At 36.4% G+C, this 17,001-nt stretch overlaps 1 protein-coding gene across 1 annotated transcript; it reads right to left on the bottom strand.

Annotated features, from left to right (window-relative positions):
• Positions 1 to 1,873: 1,873 nt before the first annotated feature.
• On the bottom strand, positions 1,874 to 15,062 carry LOC118453689 (adhesion G protein-coupled receptor G2-like). The gene is made up of 14 exons (XM_087843814.1): positions 15,019 to 15,062; positions 14,474 to 14,592; positions 8,915 to 8,990; positions 8,603 to 8,744; positions 8,209 to 8,334; positions 7,536 to 7,658; positions 7,369 to 7,414; positions 6,935 to 7,029; positions 4,596 to 4,714; positions 3,991 to 4,259; positions 3,818 to 3,914; positions 3,416 to 3,542; positions 3,083 to 3,239; positions 1,874 to 2,285 (listed from the first exon to the last, which is right to left on the bottom strand). The coding sequence occupies exons 1-14, from the start codon at positions 15,024 to 15,026 to the stop codon at positions 2,191 to 2,193; spliced, it is 1,599 nt and encodes a 532-aa protein (XP_087699940.1). The 5' UTR covers positions 15,027 to 15,062; the 3' UTR covers positions 1,874 to 2,190.
• Between the last annotated feature and the right edge of the window lie 1,939 nt (positions 15,063 to 17,001).

The raw sequence follows: 17,001 nt of genomic DNA, 5'->3' as shown, positions 1-17,001 counted from the left end.
CTCAAGGATGATCACAAAACAGAGAACAACCTAGAACAACCCACCTGAACACTACCTTAGTCACCATCTGAGCCTCGTGACAGGCATCTAGCATCTACAAAGAAATAGAGGGGATGATGACTGATGATATAATCCCTCACACTGAAACAATGAAAAATGAATTCTTAATAGAAAATGTTAATTATGCATGTGACTCATGCATGCGTGCATGCACCATCCTTATTTAAACATGCAAAGATCCAGAAACTCTGATGTAAATGCAAAACAGTAAACAGGTATACGATTTACATGCTTGCAAATGTATTCCTTGCATGTGCTTAGTTTATACTTCCCCTGTGGTGTCATCATGTGTCAGCTGTTTCCTCATGTGTTTCCACTTGCTATGATCACCTCTTGTGTATATTTATTCTGTCTGTTTTCGCTCTGTCATCGTCAGGTCGTCTGTACACAACATAGTTGTCTCAGTCTTTGTCATAGTTATCACAGGATTTCATAGTTGTCATAGTTTTCATAATTATCTCTTTTTCATGTTTTTCATAGTTTTCTTAATTTACATGTTTATCTCCTGCCACCAGCCAAATAAATGCTCACCTTCTGTTTCGCAATCCAGCTCGGTCTCCTGCTAAAAGACTATCACTAAACTTGAGTTTAATGTAAAAGCAGGACAGAGGACATAAATATGCACCCCAGAGTGATGGAAAGTGGGTTAATCCTCAATTCTATCTTAATAAGAATACACAAGACCAGGAAGCATGGGAGGCAAACTTCACTGCCAGCAGAGAGTTCCCACAGCACCTCCACTGGACCAGTGGGATTGCTTGAAGCATCAAGACTCGATTGTATATAAAATGCCCTGTACCAACAGACAAGAAATACTGTGGTTCAAACCAAAGCCTGTGCAGGTTAATGTCTACACAGGGCCAAGACAGACACACATCCACAATTTTTGAAATTCTGCCATTTGTTTAAAATTCATCAAGAAATGGCAGAATCAGAAGGTTGGACAGCCACTACGGACTCACATATAAAAGTATATTAGAAAACTGTTTAGATACAGAGAGAATGAAAATATTGGCATGATATCAAAAGTAGGTAAAAAATAAAAAAATGTCATAATTAATTTCGGTCAGGATATTGGTGATGTGACTCTTGGGACTGCACCCAAAATGTACCTTTTGAAAGGTTCTCCAATAAATTATCTTAAAGTTCAAATAGCTAGCGTACATATTTGTTTGTTTATACTAACTAATGGTATTACAGGCATTAAAAGGGTGCAGTTTTTATACTAAAACTGTGATATATCCCATGTTGATGCTCAAAGTTGTTTAGACAAAAAGGATGTGAGGGAATGAAACAAGATTTTGGCTTTAGATGGCTACAATTCTAAATTTTACTAGTTTATGAAAGGAAAATTCTGTCTGGCTACATCACATTACAAAGGTATTCTACAAATAAATAAAAATCAGCTGATTTTAAGGAATCAAGTTGGAACTGTTTTTAGATCTGATTGATTTAACGTTACTTCTGTTAGTAATAAACTAAGTAAAACAGAATTGTTTTATTAACAGCAAAACAAGCACACAGTAACAGCATTATGCTTTTAATATTGGGAACACAGGTATACAAGAATATATGTTCGGATACAAATTTATAATGTACATATATATATATATATATATATATATATATAAGATAAGACTTTATTGATCCCATGGTGGCAAAATTTTTGCTTTATCGGGTACAGATAGCTGAAGGAAAATACAAAAAATACAAATAAAATAGAAACAAATATAAAATAAGTAAGATAATACACTATATACAACGGTAGCATACACAGAATGTGACTATGGATATGGTTGTTGGAAATATGGGAGACATAAATTATAAACCATATAGTTATAAGCTATATAGAAAAGCTTATAATGCAAAGGGAACACATCCTCTAAGTTGCTCTTAGGAGAGATTAATTCCTCACCACAAAGATTTTAGGTATTTCATCAATAAAGTTTCAAACATAACATTAATATTCACACTCGCTCACCTGCCTTGTATAAATAAACTGTTGTATGTGCTGTTGTATAAATAAACATCATGATTTAAAGAGGACATAATCATGTTGTCACTGTATTACAATATGAATTATACCGACACACACAGACTCTTATTAAGTTGTTGCTACTAGTGTTTAAACTAGCCGTTAGTGCTGCGTGTTTCACTGCTCATCTTAGTAGCCGAGGTTTTAGCCTTTCTCAGTGACATCACAAACCAAAGGAAGATGAAGAAACCTGCAGTCACAAAGGAGAGAGAGATGTACAGGTTTAGATGGGAAACAGATGAGTTCATTAAAATCATGCATCTGTGTCAAATTTAACTCTAGTGAGATTTCCTTTTTAATGTTATGTAAAATGTAATAAAAAAAAATCTTATACTACTATTTCCTCCTAAATGGTATCTATAATGAAAATGGATTTTTGTATTAAGCAGCAGAGTTGAGTATGTGTGTCCACCCATAAAAAAACACCAAACAAAGTGGGCATCCAAAGAAGAGGACACCACAAAAAGACTGTTTCCTCTCCCTGTCAGCACTTGGGACCCGCAGACAGCCTTCCACAGATCCAAGTCAAGTTTTGCAGGACAATATGGCTGACAAAACTCTACCCAGGCAATCCTGAATAGGCTGCAAACAGTCAATCTCCAGACTCACAGGGCTTAACATGACTGAACTTCACAGTCAGGCCTGTTTAAGCTGGTGTCAGCAACATGTGCACTGGATCCTGAACATGCAGAGGAACGTTATGTTCAGCAATGTCTCCTGATTTTGCCTAAGGCATGGCATGAAAATGTGGAGCAAACACAGCGAATGATGTGCTGATTGCTGCACCATGGGTGACAACGTTTGGTGGAATCACTGTGATGCTGCGAGGCAGCAGCTCAATTACTAGAAAAGCAAGCCTTGTCATCAGTTTCATCCGTGTCAAGGAACAGAGATATTGAGAGCTGGCCAGAACCCACATACTCAACTGTGTGTGTATGTGTGTGTGTGTGTGTGTGTGAGAGAGAGAGAGAGAGAGAGTTTACAGACCTTGCAGTGAGTTCAAGATGCAGAAGAGGTAGAGGGCAGGAGTGGTCAGGGGACCGAATGAAAAAAGGACCAGGCCCCAGGTAATGCCGAGCAGAGTCATGACTCCAGCCAGGGTACAAATATCTTTCTTTGCTTTGTCAAGGTTATTCTGCCCAAACTGATTTGCCAAATATAAAATGACATAGCAGGTTACACACAATCTTAAATTTGACTTGAGACCTTAAATTATCATTTAAAAAAACAACAAACACTTCATTGCTAATTTACGGTTTCCAATGAATACACTGATGGATTACTACTTATATATATATTTTTTTAAGACTAGAGAATTACCTCTCTGGTGTGGTGGAGAATAAAAACTTGTCTGACTGTCACCCCAAACATGATTACATTAAAGAGGAACACCAAGCTGAACAGTACCACTGTAGTCCACTTTACCTTGTCATTGGTTATATAACATCTAAAAAGAAAGAACAGATCTTGTTTTAACTCTAAAATTGAAAAATCAACAATGTGTTCTGTAAAAGACACATTAATGCAGGTAGTGCAGTTAAAGCATCACCAGAGCTAAAAAGGAAATAATGTTTCAATTTTAGCAAATTAGATGCTTGGTGAAAAGGAGCTTTCTGCTTCTCCAACATGCATGTTTACAGAAACTCTGATTGGAAAACAGTTAATAAGCAAATGTGAAAATGTGAATCATTATTCTTGATTTTACATGCTGGCAAATCTTACATTGCAGTACGGGAGGAGTTAGATGCGTCCAGAGGGGCAAGGCCATAAAACGTTCTGTCTATGATCACCACCACTGACACAATCATGGCAGGGACACCTTGATCAAAATTAATTAATTAATATCTACACCCAGATTGATAATGACAGCTCCCTCCCTAATTGATTCCACTCACCCCATCCCACCACGCTGAGTTTGAGCAGGTATTTCTTGACATAGATGTTGAAGACTTTGACCAGGAGAAGATATAAGTGGAAACCTTCCAAGGCCATCCAGCTGAAAGTGGCCAGCAGGGAATAATGAAGTAAAAGAGCCATGTATAAGCAAAGTCCAGAGGGAGACCCTGCTGCCACTGCCTGACTGGGCAGGAAGTGCAGGTTGAGGAGCATCAGGGCAATTACAAGGTTGATGTGGACCTTCATAGAGACATCTTGTCTGAGTTTCCTGTCACACAGAGAATTGATCTGTGATAAGTAACATACTGTATCACAACTGGAGGAATGGTAGACCATAACAAGAGAAGAAAGAAATGATGAAGATTTATTTATAGAGTAACAATAGCATTTGCTGTAAGAAGATCAGTGAATGCCAGTGAATGGAGGAAGATTTCAGTACGTTTTAAGGCAACTGGAAGATAAAAACAGGCTAGTCATATGTCAAAGGAATGGGGATGTTTGAGAAAAGGGGACAACAGCCGAGGCAAATCAGATTACAGGAGGTACTAAAAATGTGAAAGAGGAAGGACTGATGAAGATGGGAAGAATATGAATTTTTTTTTACCTGTTTGTAATAAAGAGCAAAATGGCTATGAGCAAAGTAAAAAGGGAAATACTACAGCCAATCACAGTAATGCGTGTTAAAATCTCTTGGTCTTTCTTTGTGATGGAAGGATCAGGTACCTGTGGAGAAAACACGTGATTATATCATCTTTCACTATTTGTATTATAACAATTAGTCAGAAGCCTTTTCACCTTCTGCTCAATGACAGGTCAACAGACCAACAGGTACAACATGTTGGAAGCAAATACTTGTCTTACTTATTATTTTTTTACACTGCAAATGTAACTTTATTTAACCTGCTAAGCTATTATGTATGCTTTCTTATTTCTGATGGTACAAGTCCCTTGAAGAAAATGGGGGCAGGGCTAAAAAGAAAGTTAAAAGAACAGCTGAATACATCTGAAAAATAAAATAAAGCATTAACTAAATATGCTTTATACAATCATAACAAGCATAACATAACAACAGACAATAACATGCAATGAAATACACAGAATTAAGGTAGGCAAAGTGTAGGTAGTCAAGCACGAGCAACCAATACAACATTGCTGCAATACAGGAAAGGCATACAATAACAGACAGCACTGTTACAGTTTGGCGCTGTTTTCAAGGATGGCAGGATAGTAATTTGAATGAAAACACGTTAAGCAGAGCAGGTGAAGGTAGAATTCTGTACAAGAAATCTTTTTACTTTGGTGTCTTCTAGTGGCACCATCAAGAATGACACCAAACTGAAAAGAAGGAAAAGAAGAAAATGCACAACAAATGTATCTACAATTATAACAAATTATATTTGTTATTTTATTTGTATGCATAATTTTGACACTCAGTGAATGTGTAGGTTAAACGGTGTATTTATTATATAGAAGAGCCGTAACATGGCAAAAATGTTGTTTTTCCTTTGCATGCAGAGAGCAAAGTGAACCGTCCTTGTTTGTGCGCACAAACTTGGCCAAATAAATGACTCTAAATGATAAATGATTCTGATTTTGCAACAAAATTATAACAACATATTTTCATTACCACATGAACTACATAGATATTCACTAATTAAAAATACATTAAACTGCAGATTTTATATGCTGGCAAATGTGATTTTATGAAAGGAGAAAGATAGGAAATAGAGAATCAAAAGGCTGTATACCAAACCCCATGCATGTGGCATCAGAGCGCATCAAACACTTAAAAAACAAAACAAAAAAACAGAAACACTATGGAAGCAGAATTTATTGGATCATATGACTAATGAAATAAGTAAAGTGAAGTTCTGGCTGGATAAAAACAAATTATCATTAAATTTGAATAAAATTAAAATTATGTTATTTGGAAATAGTACTGGTGTTGATATTGAAAGAGTCAGTGAAAATTAATCACTGGGGAAAATAATGGATGAAAGACTTAAAAAGCATTACATTCACTTTGTACTCTTCAAAAAAAGTAGTTTGAATCATCCACAATGCAGCTTATGGGGATCATACAAACTCACTATTTTTGCAATAATATTCAGAGTATGTTTTTTTGGAAAGAAGTTATAATTTAAGGGGTTTTTGTAACTTCAATATAGGGAAGGTATGTACTGCAAGAAAAAGCTTTTTGTTTCTGTGCATGGAGTGAAACTGTAGAACAGTTTGAATATGGAATTAAAGCAATGACCAAAGATAAAACAGTTCAAAAAGATTAATAAAGATATGATCTTCTTGAACTATAAAGAAAGGGAAAATGTTGAAATTAAGTGAATGTCTCTATTTAGAGATTTTTTTTATAGAAAAGAGATTTGAAAGAGATTTGCTAACATATAAAAGATGCTTTTTCTTTTTTTTCCTTCTTTAGTTGTACTAACTCAATGAATGCAAAGTAACCTGTGTATTAGTTACTATAACTATTACTTCTAAAGACCTCACATGCAAGCAGTCAGTTGCTCTGTGTGCGCACGTATGTGTGTGTGTGTGTGTGGTAGCGTGCATGGCTACCAAATGTAGCTGTGCAATTTTGTGGCTTGTGGTCTCAACCTTTCATCACGAAGGGTTAAAGGATACTGAAGATCTAAATAAGATATTGTAAAAAGTTATCTTTCTGAGAAGCTGTGTGACTTTTAAACCCATTAGTATGACTAAACTTTGCAGTGTATTTTTAGCTTGCGTTCTCTTTCCTAACACCACTTGAAAAGCCTGTTTGAAGGCAGAATTAAGGTAAAGTGAGTAATGGTCTGGCATGTCCTTGTGAAGCTGCAAAGTTTGAGGCAGTTCAGATAAGTGTTTGCTGATAAGTGTTTGTTGATAGAAGTGAAGAACAATGGACAAACAATGGCCTCTTTACATAATAAATGAGCCCAGTCTTACTATGAGGATACCAAAGTATGTGAGGTGGTTGCAGGAACAGGTGATGTTAGTCTGACCAGGTGTCCAGTGTGTGACGCAGCCATCCTCACTAAAAGCTGGTAAGCAAACCAAACAGATCCATTACGCAAAAGATCACATTTCTGAACATCAGCTCAGTTAGGTGGCCAGGAGTGAAAACACAAACCACAATGAGTCTAACTTATGAAAATATTGTTGCGCTAATCTGCTCAAAAAAGATTAAAGGAACACTTTGGAAACATTAGATTTTCAGGGGGGAATAAATCGTGATGGATATCTATAATCAAGTGGAATGGGTAATGTGTCCCATAAGATTAACTGACTTGTTGCTGTACTCTGATTAAAACGTGTTCCGTTATTTAATGTTTGAGCAGTGTACATTACTGTTCATGACAGATGTGATACTCGTTACTTACAGTATGTTGAATAATTAAAGAACTGACACGAGGGTTTTTGAGTTTCCTATGACACAAACATATTTCATGTTTGTACAAAATGTAGAGCATATTATATGTGTCAACTAATTATGCAATTAAATTACAGAAGGTAAGACTGAAATAAATGTTCAAAAAAGCATAGTTACGTCGATATCCTTGGTAAACTCCATCGTGATGTTGATGCGCTCCTGCAGACCTGATATGTTCTTGTCCTGCACACTCAGACCAACCAGTCTTTGATCATATACTTCATGTGGTCTTTCAACGCTCTACAATAAAATGCAAATTTGTCAGCTGGTTTAACAGTTTTACTAATTTTACATTTTATGTGTTAATAAAATAATGTCACTTTGCTAAAAAGTACAAATCCCCCACTAGACAAATAATTCAAGCATCCAGCAAATTCAGAAGCTGATTGGGTTTAATTTTATTGGCTGTTGGGTGTAGCTGGTGACAGTAAGCTTGATAGGCTTGTTAAGCTGGGATTTTAAAATCTGATTGTTTTTTCTGTATGCCATGTGTATACACCCCTTCATGTAAATTTAAAAGGACATGTAAATTTGATTAAAACACCTTTATAATGATGTGAAAATAAACAGGAGTACATTTCCTAACAAGTGGTAAACAAAAAAAATATATAACCTGACAAAGAAAAAGAAAAAAAAATAAACAAATGTTATTTTATTAGACTAAAACAAGCAAAACCCACAAGCTCCATGAGCAGTAGTTTAAATTTAATGTGTAAATACAAAGATCGTATTGTTCTATAGCTCACCACATCCTTTTTCTACATGTTTTTAAATAAGAAGTGTAGTTTACCTTGGCCTTATTTGTTTCAGGCCATTTAAACATGCAGAACACAATCTTGTTATTCGGTCCAGCACTCAGTTCTCTTGGCAGCTGGACAATGACTTTACTGTTGAGAAGAGGCACATCTGGTGTTACCTGTATCAGCATCAACATGCCAAGAATAGAAAAATATTTAGTTTAGATTACGTTCACTAAAATTACCTCGAACAGAACAACATTAGATTGAATACAGTGGATCAGATCTTAAATAAGCCGGTCGTCATCAATGCCTGACTCACGCTCAACATTGGATCTAAATATCAGCTCTGTACATCACTACTTGGAAGGTATTTCTGACTACATGTGGAGTCTGACTACAAACTACTGTTCAATAAGATCGTGTGAATATTTTTTATTTTTTTACCTTTGTGTCATTGGCATAAATTTCAAGGCCTCCGAAGGGACCACTGGGTTTGTGCAGAAGAGCGACAAAAGTCTTTACATACAATTGCATGCTCCCATTCACCTCTGTTTCCTCTAGAACCTTCTCTAGAGTCCGAATGTCTCTTGGGGAGTAGAATGCAAAAATATTAACACAATATTAACGATTTACATCCTTTTATTAATGTAGAAAACAGTCAAGTGTTTAATTCCCCCAAAAATACCCCCCCCCCCCCCCACACACACACACACACACACACAATGTATTATAAATAATTCAAATGTTAATGTTTACTTCAAAGTGTCCTTGAGGTTTCCCGTTTTCAAAACATGATCTGTATAATTCATACAACACTCGGTCTGCTTAGGACCTGTAGACAAAATGTAAGAACACACATTGAACCCTTGTACAGTTTAAAGCACCCCACATGTCCACAGAATGTATGAAGGTTTAATCTCAAAACACCTATTATACAATTTCAGATTTCTTTATGAAGACATTTATTGGGAAAAAGAGATGTAAGAGGAAGGCATTAGAGGTTTATTTTTAAATCCTATTTTACCATGTTAGAATAATAACTGTTTAAAACAAGTTGTAATATATAAAACCTGAATTCCAGAAGAGTTGGAATCTTTGTTAAATTTGGTAAAAAAAATAAATAAATGAAAACCAAAAGACTTTCAAATGAAATCAAACCTGATGTTTGCTACAGTTCAGCAAAAAAAATGTCATGATGCAGCAAATGGCTGAAAAAGCATGAAAGATGAAAAGGTTGAGAGAACATTTAGCAAGTAATTAAGTTAACTGATATCAGGTCTTTAATATAATTGGCTATAAAAGAGATGTCTTAGAGAGTCAGTCTATCAGAAGTAAAAATGGGCTGAGGCTCCCTAATCTGTGGAGGAGTGTGTCAAAATATCGTACAATACTTCAAATGTTCCTCAACATCAAATTGCAAAGGGTTTGCAAATTTCATCATCTTCAGTGCATAACATAATCAAAAGATTCAGAGAAACTGAAGATGTCTCTGTGCATAAAGGACGAGGCTGAAAATGTTTATTAATCACTCACCGGCATGATTGTGTCACTGACATTACTTAATGGACCAAGGAATATTTCCAGGAACCACTGTCGATTAACACAGTCCAATCTGCCATCTGCAGATGCCAACTATCATGCAACAAAGAAGCTACATTTAAACATGTTTGAGAAGCGACGTCATGTCCTGTGGGCCAACACTCATTTGAAATTGATTGTCTCAAAGTGGGAAAGTGTTCAGTTCAATCCAATTTTATTTATACAGCGCCAAAGTACAAAGAGAGTTGCCACAAGGCACTTTATATTGTAGGTAGGCCCGACAATGATACAAATAGAGTGAAACCCAACTGTCATATCACCCCTATTAGCAATTAACAGTCGGAAGGAAAAACTCCCTTTTAACAGGAAGAAACCTCCAGGAGAACCAGGTTCAGAGAGAGGCGGCTATCTGCTGTGACCGGTTGGGCTGAGAGAAGGAAGACAGGATAAAAGACATGCTGTGGAAGAGCCAGAGATTAATAGCATGTATGATTCAACACAGAGAGGTCTATTAACACATAGTGAGTGAGAAAGGTGACTGAAGAAGAAATACTCGGTGCATCATGGGAATCTCCCAGCAGCTACACCTATTACAGCATAACTATGGGAAGATTCAGGGTCACCTGATCCAGCCCTAACTATATGCTTGAGCAAAAAGGAAAGTTTTAAGCCTAATCTAAGAGAAAGTTTCTGTTTCTTGAATCCAAACTGGAAACTGGTTCCATAAAAGCGGGAACTGAAAACTGAAGGCTCTGCCTCCCATTCTATTTTTAAATACTCTAGGAACAGCAAGTAAGCCTGCAGTGCGAGAGCAAAGTGCTCTAAGATGGGGACTGATTATTCAAGACCTTGTATGTGAGGAACAGCATTTTGAATTCAATTATGGATTGAAATCCAAATTAAATCCCTGGATTTAACAGGGAATTTAACAGCCAATGAAGGGAAGCCAATGTATGAGAAATCTGCTCTCTCTGCCTAGTCCTTGTCAGTACTCTTGCTGCAGCATTTTGGATTAACTAATGGCTTTTCAGGGGTTTTTAGGACATCCTGATAATAATGAATTATAGTAGTCCAGGCTAGAAGTAATAAATTCATGAACTACCCCAAAAGGATTGTTCTGTTTATCTGGATGTTTTCCGTGGGAGAAGTGTTTCATCAATCATCCAAGTGACTTCTTTAGTCTTAGCTGACTGCAAGTTTCTCCAAACTGCGTACATTTGCACAGTGATTGAAACGAGCCCACTGAATGAACAATGGGCTGTGTGGTCAGTTCCTTCGTCAATAATATGCAAATTGTCATGGCCTTTGATCAAAGGTCATGACAAGTTCCATATTTTCAGGGAGTTTTTAGGACATTCTGATAATATTGAATTACAGTAGTCCAGCCTAGAAGTGATAAGTACACGAACTAGTTTTTCAGTGTCACTCTGAGACAGGATATTTCTAATTTTAGAGATAATGCACAGAAGGAAGAATGCAGTCCTACATATTGGGTAGATACTATATTTTCAAGGCAGACTACAATAACCTCAGTGTTATCCGAATTTAGAAGGAGAAAGTTAGCTCTTAGGTCTTTTTGTGTTTAACCCTTTAAGACCTACCATAGAACCAAGTCCACCAGAGCTTATATTATATTTTTACATGCTGTGGAGCCATTTTTGGGAGCATTTCAAGTTGCTATACATCAATACAACCATTATAGCCCAGAATTTAATAATATGTATGCATTAAGTGCATAGTAATTATATAAATAGCAAAAAAGTGCAATAAACTACAAAAAAAATTGAAAATCGTTTTTGTTTTTTTAACATATATTTCTAGTTAGAGAAATTTAAGAGGCTTATCCCTCAAAACTGTAAATACAAAAAAGTTGCACAAAATAGTTTCCCACCACAGGAAATTAATTTTGAGTGTCTTCATAGTTTTATTTTTGAAATACACCAATTTTTATATACTGCAGGAAAAACGAAAATAAATATTATACTGCAAATTTGCAAAAAAGCAGCATATGCATCAAAATAAACTATTTCCAGCAGTGCAATATGAGTCCTAAGCATCCCAGAAACGACACAGAAAGTCATAAAGTCAAACGTAACTTTTAAAAACACCAGTATAGGCTCATGAGGCTATATGGTAAAAAAAACTACATTTCCGCGAAAATGACGTCACTTCCGGTTTCGGGCAGGTAATGGCGGACATGCAAAAGTTCGCGCTGACATCTATTTCAAAGTAGGAAGTGTTATGAACAGCTGATCGGATCGGCAAAGCGTGTTTCTGGAATATTATGTTTTTGTTGTTGCAAGTGCTTTTTATGCAGTTTTTGCAAAGCTATATGTGGAAGGAAACTGTGACTTAGGAAAAGCTGATGGCATAAGATGTAAGTACAACTCCTCCGGTTTCATATGCAAAAAAAATTATTGCGCTAGCTCACGTGGTTGCAGAGCTACCGGGATTTAAAAATAGTTATGCAAAACAGAGCGTGCCCGCTCCGACCGGTTTTAAAGGGTTAAGACATTCCTGCAGTTTAACTAATTGGTGTGTGTTCTTTGGCTTCATGGATCATAGACAAAGTTGAGTGTCATCTGCATAGCAGTGTAAATGTATACTATGTCTTCTGATGATGCTGCCTAAGGGAAGCATGTACAATGTAAACTGAATTGGTCCTAGCACTGAACCCTGTGGAACTCCATAATTAACCTCAGTGTGTGAAGAAGATTCTCCATTTACATGAACAAATTGGAGTCTATTAAATAGATATGATACAAAAACCACTGCAAAGCAGTACCTGTAATACCTAGAGCATGCTCTAAATGGTCTAATAGGATATTATGGTCTGCAGTATCGAACACCACAGGATCTCCTCCATACCTGCTTCATGCCCTGGAAGACGGGGCTGTGGCCCCCCCACACCCTCTAGCAGATCATTACATAAAGGAACCTTTTAAATACAAGCATGCTCATGCTCACAGGTGTACACACGGGTGCTCACACACACAAACTACACCCTTTTTGGCTCCTACCTCAAAGCACACTGTGCGCTGTCGATCTCATGTGCTGCACAATAATATTAAATATTTAGTATTTACTGTTATATTCACATAGATGTTGTTTATTGTATTGCTCTCTTTTTCTTTGCTTGTTTTCTCTTTTTTCTTTCTCAACAGGTAATCCAGGTGATTGATATATGTATTTTTTGTCTGTTTTGTTGTTTTTTGTTTTTTGCCCTTTATCAGTGTTCCTCCTCCCTGCTGTTTTTCTTTCCCTCTTTTTCCCCCCAGTCAAGTCTGTCCTGTGTTAAGCAAGTGAAAATAAAATAAAATAAACAATAAAAGGTGAATCTAATAGACCAATACGGCAAGGCTGGGATGGTCCATTTGGTAAAGTAAATCCATTGGGCAGCTTTCTTTACCTTTAGACAATAATTCTGATGGCAAAAGAACCAGGCGGGGGGAAAAAAAAGTATCGAACACCACACTGAGGTCTGGGAGGATAACCACAGAGATGAGTCCACTGTCAGAGGCCATAAGAAGATCATTTGTAACCTTCACTAAAGCTGTTTCTGTGCTGTGATGAGCTCTGAAAACTGACTGAAACTCTTCAAATAACCTATTCCTCTGCAGATGATCTGTTAGCTGTTTGACAACTACTCTTTCAAGAATTTCTGATATGAAAGGAAGGTTGGAGGTATACTTAGTTAAGACTGCTGGTCTTATTATGGTGTTGAACAAATGTGTTAAGTCTGGGCAACTTGCATGTTTTGGAAAACATATAAAGGTATATATAAAGCTTTAGACCCTCTCCTGTTCAGGTTAGCAGTGGAGCCACTGGCTGTCTGTTTTCATTGGGTGGCGGGAGTGGATGGCATCACCAGAAATTGTATTACCATTGTCAATAGACTTCTAATCTGGACACTGGAACTGTATTCTGCTATGTTCCTTTTTCTATGAAAAAAATCCTAATAAAAAGATTTATAAAACAAAGGATTTCATATCATCAGGACATTGCAAAACTGCATAATGCTGCTATTACAACAGCACGGCTTTGTCAGAGAAGACTCCGGGTACTGAATGGCCTCTCCTGCAGTCCAGATCTTTCACCTATACAGAACATTTGCTGCCTCATTAAATGAAAACAATGTCAAAGATGACCACAAACTCTTCAGCAGGCAAGAATGAGACCAAATTCAAACACCAAAACTACAGAAACTCAGAACCTCCATTCCCAGAGGTCTTCAAACTGCTTTGAAAAGAAGACCATGGTAAACATGCACCTGTAGCAAGCATCAATTTTGAAATGAGCTAATTTTGTGCTTAAAATGGTAAAAATTTCTCAGTTTAAGCATCTTTTATGTTATTTATGTTCTGTGGTAAATAAAATATTTGCTCATGTGACTTGAAAGTCTTTCATCAGTATTAATGTTTTTCAAATTTAAAGGATGTCGTAGTGTCTACAGTAGTTGCAGACAGTACACTGAGGATAGGATGTGTTCGTCTAAAGTGTAGTAACATAATTTAATGTAATTTAAAGGGATGTGACATTTTAGGGCTTTGGTAGAATATAGTGTGGACAGACTCTTTATATAGTATAAAAGAAAGAAACACATGTAGCTAAAATTGACAGAAAACAAGCTGAGTTTACTTTATTCAAACTCATAAAAGGCAAAAAGAAAAAGTGAATAAGCCTTGTTTCTTAGGTTAGAATCTAAATTGTCTGGCTGTCTGGCTGTTCCAGTAATAAAGTCATTCTTTTGTTACAGTAGTTAATATAACAACTTACTTATTGGAGCTGATATATTGCATGCAGTCCTACAGGAATACAGTTCCGGCGGAGACTTCTGATAAAGCATGCAATAAGACACAAAAGGCATCAACCACCAGAATATCCAGCTCTTCTTCCTGTGAAGAGACTCATTTAGAATGGAAAAAAAAGGCAATGCTTTTCAGTCAAAGTTCTTTTCTGATTAAAATATCTTAATTTTTTAGATTAGCGCAAAATTTATTTTGTTGCTATTATGCTGAAGGTAGATCATCATCACCCTGAAGACTCATCATCACAACAATGCAAAATATGTTTTCTACATAAAGATTTTGAGTTTTAGAGACTGTACCAAGTTATAAAAAAACACAGGTATAGAAATAAAACGAATTCAACTTCTACTCCTCCTATTTCTACTACCAATAATCCTAAGAAATACACTGAAAGAAAATCACAAATTAAAAAAAGTATAAAGTCGAATGACTCTAATAACACTAACAACCCTTGTTATTTGCATCAACACAGAAAGTACAATGTATTTTAAAGTGAACCAAAGCATAGCCTACCTTTCCATGTTGCTGTGGAACTAAGTTAATAAACACAGAGCAAAGCAGAAGTGACAGCGCGGGGGTGGGGGGGTTTGAATTTGAAGAGCTGCAAAGGAAGTTGATGAAACAAATGTAAATGCTATTCTGAGTAAGTAAAAAAGAGGAAGTATCAACTGGCAAAAAATACATTTCTTATCTTCCTTGTCACTACTCAGTATGCATCAAATACAGGATGACATCATTGAAATATTATACTTTACTCTGTTCACATGTTCAGCACTTGCTTTGAGGGAAAAAAAGTAGCTTTAGTACTACTAAAGCTACTTTTTTTCCCTCAAAGCAAGTCATTGATCAATATCAGGAAAATTGGATTATGACTATGGACAGCAGAACACAGTACTACATTAAGTTTTGTGTGTATAAAATTGAAAATAAAACTGATTCTGATTTTGAGAAACAAAATTACGATGAACACAAATTTCCAGTTTATGCACAATGTGATTTTCCTCCAGTTGTTACAAGTCAAAAGTTAAAGCCCGTGGGAAAACAGTTATACAGTGGGGCAAAAAAGTATTTAGTCAGCCACCGATTGTGCAAGTTCCCCCACTTAAAATGATGACAGAGGTCAGTAATTTGCACCAGAGGTACACTTCAACTGTGAGAGACAGAATGTGAAAAAAAAATCCATGAATTCACATGGTAGGATTTGTAAAGAATTTATTCGTAAATCAGGGTGGAAAATAAGTATTTGGTCACCTCAAACAAGGAAAATCCCTGGCTCTCACAGACCTGTAACGTCTTCTGTAAGAAGCTTTTCTGTCCCCCACTCGTTACCTGTATGAATACCTGTATTTTCTTTTACTGTAAATTCCTAAGTTAATTTGTAAATTTTGTAGTAAATTGTAAATACTGTAAAACTTTTTTCTGTCATTTAATGGTTGGGCATTGTACAGCTACAAGCATTTCACCCCCATGTCATACTGTGTATGGTTGTGTGTGTGTGACAAATAAAATTTGAATTTGAAAATTTGAATTTACAGTGAGAAGAGGACACATCAACAATTGACAATGAGTAATTAATATTAAAATCTGTAACATAATGTATTGTTTGTAGTTTAGTCTGTTACTGTTACTATTTTTACCATTTCTTCTTGGAGCAACTGTAACCCACCTAATTTCCTTTGGGATTAATAAAGTATTCTGATTCTGATTGTTTCAGGATGACCTGCCATTATCCAACGACACATCTGCTTACCTGTATCTTTTGCTCGTTTCTCATCCTCTTCTTTTCTCTTTTTTCTAAACTGAAGACATGATGGCTTTGAACTTTTCTTGTCCATCTTGGTTTTAATTTTGCACTCCAGTATGAACACCCATTCCCCAACTCGAGAATCACCACAACATGACCTAATAGACCTACACCTTAGTTCACAGATTCACTTTGTCTAGGGTTTATTTCTGGGATTTTGCACAACCCAGGACTCAAATCATGAATACATAATGGACTTGGATTTACAACATTATGAATGAAATGTGTTCTATTTGGAAGCAGCCGGCCCCTCCCCTTTCGACGGGTTGTGTGTGAGACTTTAAATCATCAAACTATAAAATATAAATTTTAAATTGTTATTGATCCCTTTACCCCGAGTCCTAAATTGTATTTTCTTACTCTTCTTATATTTATTGTTTGTTTACTTGCACTGCTGTAACTGGAGCCTCGTCGTCTCGTCTCTCTATATACTGGACTGTATGTAGCGGAGATGACAATAAAGTTTACTTTGACTTCAGCAGCGAGCAGGCTCACCGAGGGTTCTCGCGCTCACTTTTTGCGAAAAAAACATTGGTGCAAATTATAAATCTGTATCATAATCTCTGTTGTTTTCGTGTTTGTTGGTTTATTTTTATTTTGTTTTATTTTGCGAGTTGGTTATTAGACGCTGCTCCAGCCAGCCAGAGAATCCCCTGCCGCTCCGCCCTCTCCTCCCTGTGCCTCAAGCAGCA

The sequence above is a fragment of the Neolamprologus brichardi genome, chromosome 1 (genome assembly GCF_056152115.1).
Source record: "Neolamprologus brichardi isolate AB-2024 chromosome 1, ASM5615211v1, whole genome shotgun sequence".
In the NCBI taxonomy this organism is placed as follows: Eukaryota; Metazoa; Chordata; class Actinopteri; order Cichliformes; family Cichlidae; genus Neolamprologus; species Neolamprologus brichardi.
This window is presented reverse-complemented; position numbering and strand designations above follow the sequence as displayed.

Excerpts from the sequence above, each read along its gene's own strand:
- LOC118453689 (XM_087843814.1), bottom strand. Across the intron at positions 8,991-14,473 it reads CAATATATCAGCTCCAATAA|GTCCTAAGCAGACCGAGTGT; the intron begins GTAAGTTGTTAT and ends TTTTGTCTACAG. Across the intron at positions 2,286-3,082 it reads CATCTTGAACTCACTGCAAG|GTTTCTTCATCTTCCTTTGG; the intron begins GTCTGTAAACTC and ends TTGTGACTGCAG.